This window comes from Fopius arisanus, unplaced genomic scaffold (genome assembly GCF_000806365.1).
Source record: "Fopius arisanus strain USDA-PBARC FA_bdor unplaced genomic scaffold, ASM80636v1 scaffold00111, whole genome shotgun sequence".
Lineage (NCBI taxonomy): Eukaryota > Metazoa > Arthropoda > Insecta > Hymenoptera > Braconidae > Fopius > Fopius arisanus.
The window spans coordinates 71,437-78,204 of record NW_011887850.1 but is presented as its reverse complement, the minus strand read 5'-3'; the positions used below and the strand labels follow the sequence as shown (position 1 = coordinate 78,204).

Below are 6,768 nucleotides of genomic sequence, written 5' to 3'. Positions count from 1 at the left end.
AAAAAATATCAGGGGAGCATGAAAATCGAGGAGGTATTCACTGGAATTGAAAAATTCGAAATTTTCAAAAATGTATCAGGGGAGCATGAAAATCGAGGAGGTATTCAGTGAAATTGGAAAATTGGAAATTTTTGAAAAAATATCAGGGGAGCATGTAGCGTCCTCTTTGCCTTGGGGTGAGCTACTACGATACCGGTGGGATCACTCAAACCCCCAGAACTGAGCCTCTACTTTAGTCCATCCTCTTTGTATTGAACTGTGATGGTCTGATTTCTCCTGACCTTGAATTGGTTAATCAGCACATTGAACTCCCCCCACACTCGAAGAAATACACATGGTCACGTGATGCTGAAAAATCACGAGTAGTTTCTTGGAAAATGCCGACACTCTCTCGTTTCCAGAAATGCACAATAATAGCATTGGGCGCAGCAAGTGGTGCAGGATTGTTCTATTACGTGTACGGTAACAAAGTGAAATCTGCTCACGTCACCAACTCCTGGACAACCGATTTCACCCCCTCGGTCAAATGGGAGAGCAACTGGGACAGGTTAGAGTTTGTTTACATTGGGAGTTGATAATTGCATTATCTCCATCGTGATAACGTTCGAAAAGTTTTCCATGATTTTGATCTTCCAAACTCTTGAGTTATTTCAGGAGAGACCCCAAGAGTTTGGTAAAACCAATCAAAGGGGGTAAAGAGATTGATGAGAATAAATATAATGAGCGGCTCGAGGCCCACAAGGCCAAAGCCGTCAGGCACCTGATACTTATTCGTCATGGACAGTATAATTTGAAGGGAGAAAATGATGCTGAACGGTATCTAACGGACCTAGGTCTGTACTCACTGGAAGAAATGTTTATTTCAAATGATTGAGGTTTTAAAATGGCAATCAACTATTTTTTAAAATAATTTTGGTATATCCTTACCATTTGGAAATATTTTTCGTAAACTCACACAATAATTGAATAAACTTGTTATCATTCTCCTCTTGTTTCGTTTCCCGTGATTTTCTATTTGAAAAAATGAATTTTTTTAAGATTAATTCCCTGGAATTGCAGGCAAACGTCAGGCGGATTTTACTGGAAAGCGTTTAGCTGAGCTAGCCATTCCATTTTCCCTCGTTGTTCGATCGACGATGACGAGGGCTCAAGAGACTTCGAAAATAATTGAGAAATCACTGCCAGGTATTCCTGTCGAGGACGATAGCTTCCTCGTCGAGGGTGCGCCAATTCCCCCAGAGCCACCAATTGGCAGCTGGAAATCCGAGTGGCACGTGAGTCTCGTATTATCATCCTTCAGAGACTTAACTCTCCCACAGATAATTGCGTTCTCAATGTGTCTATTTTCAATTGGAATCTACAACGAGCAACTTTCAAAAATAATTAAACTTGAATTTTCTTTTCTTTCTTATCAATAAGCTCTCGCCTCAATCGATTTGTTACTTCACATTACTTCAGTACAGATTTCTATTTGAGTTCAGTTCTTCCAAGATGAACCCAGGATAGAGGCAGCATTCCGGAAGTACTTTCATCGAGCAACTCCAAAACAAACGCATGATTCCCACACTTTACTCGTGTGCCATGCAAATGTTATTCGCTACTTCGTATGCAGGTGAAAAAATCGCAAGTTGAAGTGAAAAAAAAAAATTGTCAACAATAAAATGAAATTCTATTCTCCTAGGGCTCTGCAATTTCCTGCTGAGGCCTGGTTGAGATTCTCCCTGAAACACGCCAGCATCACGTGGATCAGCATTCACCCCAGTGGTCGAGTCGTGCTTCGATGCTTCGGGGATTCCGGTCACATACCCCCAGAAGCACTTACTACCAGTTAAAAAACAACTGGTTTTCCTATCGTTTGTCGGGCAACAAACGTAATCAGTCAATTATTTTTATAATCAGAGGCCCAGTGCCCATGTATTTCTTATCAGTATGGAGAAATAAAATCGTTTGAAGACTGTGCCATTAATATAAACTGTTGTATATTTAATCTATACCCTTGTCTTTGGTAATTTACAAAATGTGTTCCTTTCATTTTCGAGAAGTCTCCAAATCGTCCATCAACGAAGTGAGGAACGTATTTCCATTTATTAACTTCGTGGTACCAACGACGAACTCGACGTTGACTAAATGATAAAAGAGAAACATTTTTTTAGAAGACATACAAAACTCTTTCATTATACACAAATTTCTACTCACGATCTTCCTGCTGGGAGAGAAATCTCAGAGCAGAGACTTCGGCATAGGTGCAGCCACCAATGAAGAAAACGAGAACAAGTCTTGGAGGCTCTGCGGTAGAATCCTCACTCGTGAAAGATCCGCCTAATATAAACCCGAATTAAATCACACAATAAAGGAGTATTATACATTTATCAGAAGTTCATGAATCGAAAAATGATAATAATTAATACCTTAATCGATCAAAAAAAAAAAAAATGATTGAAAATTTCAAATTGCTCCATCGATTTTTCATCCCTAATAATAATCAATTAATTAGTATCCCTCACGTCTCATGCCGGAAATCGTCCCCCGGGAGTCAGTGCTGACAGCAGGTCCAGGCAAAAGCCCCAGGACATCATTGAGCCCCTGCCACCCGCCAGGCTGTACGAGCTGCTCTGCCAGCCTAACACTCAGTGGTGCATAAACCGAGTGGACATAGCTGATGTCCTTGGGTGCTATTTCGCTCTCATCCTCGACAGTAAGCCTGAGAGCCTTCCTGAGGACAGCATACTGCCTGTTGGACTGCTGAGCCCTCAGCAATCCCGCCTTTTCCAGGTTCAACAATGTCGGAAGATGCTGATAACCGTAAGTCTGAACGATCTCCCTTTTATAATAATCCAGGAGCTTCTGCTTAAGTCCAGAATTCGTGAGGGACTGAATGCAGAGAAGCCTGAGAACCTTCAGCAGAGGTTTCTGCTGTGCTATGCAGTCCTCAATAAAGGCATTGGGTTTGTCAGTGTCAATGCAGTTGAGGAGCTCCTGCTCGACCTGGAGACACTCGAGGAAGTCATTAGAATCGGTAACTTCCTTCACCATCTCTGCGATGGTCGTGTGTCTGGCGAGGGATTGCTTGGTCGCCAGCATGTGAGGAAGTCTCGCCACGAATTGCTTAATCTCCTGGACACTCTTGTCCCCGTGTCTCTCGTCGAACTGCGACGAGATGATCTTGGCCTTCTGACTGAGCACAGGACCAACTCCGTTGAAATTCTTGTCTCTTATCTCAGCGAATAATTCCTCCCCGGAGTTGAGGACTATTTTCTCCTTTTTATCGACTGACATGACAGTGGGCGAGTCGTCATTGTCCTTGAATTTTCCTGCTGGTAGCTGGACCGTTGTGTTCTGGATGCCAAAGATCTCGTCGATGAGACCCTCATACGTCAGCTGAGTCACCAGGGGCGAGAGAAGATCAATACTTCGATCTACGAGGAGCAAGTGCTCGATTGGGGGAGTGCTCAGGGGTCCACGCTCCAATTTTACGTCCTCTTCCTCTCGATCCAGACGTTTCAACAGCTCCCAGACTTTGTTCGCTGCTGGACCACGACCTGTCACCCTTGGGATCTTTCCATAGAGCCTTTGGAGACGCCTAATCGCCTGTGCCACTTGGTACAAGCATGTGGGGTCATTCTCCAGGAAGAATTCTTTGTACGTCTGACTCAGCTCCATCGACATCAGATCGCTGTCGAAGGGGAAGAGATCGCAGGGGAATTCCTCGATCAAGGTGAAGCTACCGAAGACACCCCGGTTTTGCAACTTCTTCTGGCAAAGGAGACTTTTTCGAGGAACGAAGAATATGTGAAATTCCTTCGGGGATCTGTTCTGCTCCCTGGAGAAACGTCACAATATTTTCAAACCTGACCTGGTCTCGGGTCTCAAAGAATTTGTGGGAGAATTTTGAGATAATTTTTCTTTTTAATTTATGTTTTGATTTATCAAAAATTCTGGTCAACTCAAAAGGATTGAAATAATTTGATAATTACAGTAAATATCGAATTTAATTTAAATTTCGATAGGGTGCAATTATTATAGATAATTGTATCATAATAGAAATCTTGAATTTTTCGCACGTACCCATGCACATTCTCGGCAATTAAATCAATCATATCCAAATGTGGACGAACGATGAATATTATGTTGGAAACATTTGTGGGAGGGAGTTGTCCACCCACCAGCTGATACATTTTCACAACCCCGTATTCCTCCAGGAGACTGTACCTGGCGATGAGCCCCACTGGACCATCCAGGGATCGGTCCCAAACGATAGCCTTACATTTTAAGAATCCACCGTCAGATAGTGAACGATAAAAAAAATAATTCGTGAGTATTACCTTCGGCCCATCACACCTCTCGATCAGATTCACCAGCTGTTTTCTCGTCTGCTCCTGCAGAAGACCTATGTTCAATCTACCACTGGATAAATGTGTGGATGACATTTTTCATTGAGACTAAAACCGATCGCTGATCTACTGTTGATTATGATTCTTCATTATTGCACTTGTTCTACTCTGTTCAACAACTCATCTGTCAGGTGAGCACCAGGTTATGTCTCCTGGAGTTGTCAAACAACTGCGCCATCTGCAGATGCCGGCAATTTTTTTTTTTTATTTCAGGGAGAAGTAGAAAAAGCCCGTCAAAGACAGCCATACGTGATTACAGGACGGGGAAGAAAATGTAGAGACCATAAGTTTTGAGAAATTTCGGGTGTGATTATAGATTTTTTGCTAAACAATCGAAATTTGGAAAAAGCGATATAAAATATGTAATTGCAATTGAATTGCAGGAAAGCAAAATTTTTCGCGAAATTACATTGAATCCAATTCAAAAATCAATTAATTTTTTTTTTCAATTAATTTTCATTTTCAAATTTACTCAAAAAAAAATTCAATTCCCACGAGATTTTCCCGGAAGACAGGAATGCTCTCTAAAAAATTCCGGAAGTTCCAGTAGAACTCCCAATCTCGCGGTTCTCGATGGAGAGCTATGAAAATTCCTCAAAATATTTCGAGCATTTCCGAATTCAGCAAGAATTCCGTCTTTTCCCACGAGCTTAATCAAATTCCTTACCCCAAGGTTCAAACCGAGACGGAGATGATCGAAATCACATAATAAATTCCGTCCCGATTGAATATTCAAAAAGGTCATCCCTGGAATGATGAGCTATTATCCCTTGATCAGGGTTAATTAATCAATTCCATCGGTTTTAATTCGAATAGCCTGACGAGCAGGGTGAGACATGAACCCACCCCTGGACTGTAATTCTGCGGTGAACTAGGCTCAATTGAAAGTTCCCCTGCCACCGGATGCAATTATATCCCCATTGTAATTATCGAATTCATGTACCTGCAGAGTCGTCACCCCAGAGGCAGCCAAAATGCGCCGTAAAACTACCACCAGTTCAGTGTCATAGACATCCCCCACCACCCAACGAATCGATTTCCAAAAGGGTCTTGACGTCGTTCCAAGCCCGAGGATTAGGCTTGTTCTTTCCCTTAACCTCGACCTTGTTCCTAATCGAGGAGCAATTCCTCCAACGATTCCAGCGGGTGACGCAGCGAAAAGCCGAGAGAAATAATGCCTCCCCCCCCAGGATATCGCAAGTTTTTTTTTTCCCTCATCTTTTCTCCCTCACACGACGTTGAAAATTAAACGGACACTCGTACTTCGTTCGCTCGATGATGATCGCATTCAAGGGGATAGAGGACTAGGGAAAATAGACGAGTACATGAGGGTGAGTGATTTTTTTTTTTCGGGGATGAGGGATTCACTTGAATGCCAACGGATTGCGATCAGCCCCGACCTTCCTGTTACCTCCGACCCCTATCCTTTGTGTACCCTTTCTCGAATCCTCTCGTACACCCCTTCGATCATCATGCCTCGAATGAGAAGGGCGGTAATGGCTCAGTCAAAATTGGTTCAATTCCTTTAAAAATCTCCGGGTGAAAATTCTCCCTCGAAATTTCTCACACATTTCAGAATCTGACGAACGGATCTCAGGAATTACAATAATTTATTTATTCTTTGGAGCTATTATAAATTATATTATATTATTATTATTATTATTATTACTTGATATTTATTGATTTTTTTTTTATTATGTAGTCGGGGGGTTTTCTCATTTCCCCGAATATTAGAAAATAATCGTTAATCGTGCGTGGTTGTGTTATCCTTGTACGTTTTTGAATTTTCATACGTTAATGATGATAAGCGGAATTTCCTGGAACTTGAATTTCAACCAGAAATACCTCCTCGGGTTCATTGAATAGAATGCATGAATGAATGAGAGGCAGACGATTATTTGGAGTCCTCTTTTGGCTTTTGTCCTCGTATTCACTGTAGCGATATTTCATAGTCCATGAAATTCCACAATTCTTCCCCTCGTTAACGCAACGATCAAAAGTAATTCCGAGAAATTAATCGCAATCCTCTCAAAATATCTCACTTCAAAAAATTCTGCGAAAAATGTACTTATAATTTTTTCGCATTTACTGGGAAAATTTTCAGTCTTTGATTGTGGAAATGGGAAATTAATAAATTTTTTGCGTTTTTTTAGGATTTTAATTCATTAAGAAAATAGGAAAATTCATGATGCTAAAGGATAGCTAATTGGTTTTATTGAAAAATTTGCAATTTCATCGACATAAATTATTCAGAAAATCGGAATAATTTATGAATTAAAAAATTGAAGCGACAAAGTGTTTATTCGCTATTCAATCTCATCGAATAATTGAATTTTTATTCCCACTCTCATTGGCTTTTCTTTAAATTACGAATTGT

At 41.1% G+C, this 6,768-nt stretch overlaps 2 protein-coding genes across 2 annotated transcripts; one reads left to right on the top strand and one right to left on the bottom strand.

The window, feature by feature from the left end:
* Positions 1-231: 231 nt before the first annotated feature.
* LOC105271448 (serine/threonine-protein phosphatase Pgam5, mitochondrial) lies at positions 232-1,972 on the top strand. The gene is made up of 5 exons (XM_011312997.1): positions 232-547; positions 655-833; positions 1,060-1,274; positions 1,482-1,612; positions 1,682-1,972. Exons 1-5 carry the CDS (start codon positions 378-380, stop codon positions 1,830-1,832), a joined length of 846 nt encoding a protein of 281 aa, XP_011311299.1. The 5' UTR covers positions 232-377; the 3' UTR covers positions 1,833-1,972.
* On the bottom strand, positions 1,963-4,568 carry car (vacuolar protein sorting-associated protein 33A). Its single transcript, XM_011312999.1, has 5 exons — positions 4,323-4,568; positions 4,066-4,259; positions 2,505-3,820; positions 2,197-2,319; positions 1,963-2,123 (listed from the first exon to the last, which is right to left on the bottom strand). Exons 1-5 carry the CDS (start codon positions 4,425-4,427, stop codon positions 2,029-2,031), a joined length of 1,833 nt encoding a protein of 610 aa, XP_011311301.1. The 5' UTR covers positions 4,428-4,568; the 3' UTR covers positions 1,963-2,028.
* Between the last annotated feature and the right edge of the window lie 2,200 nt (positions 4,569-6,768).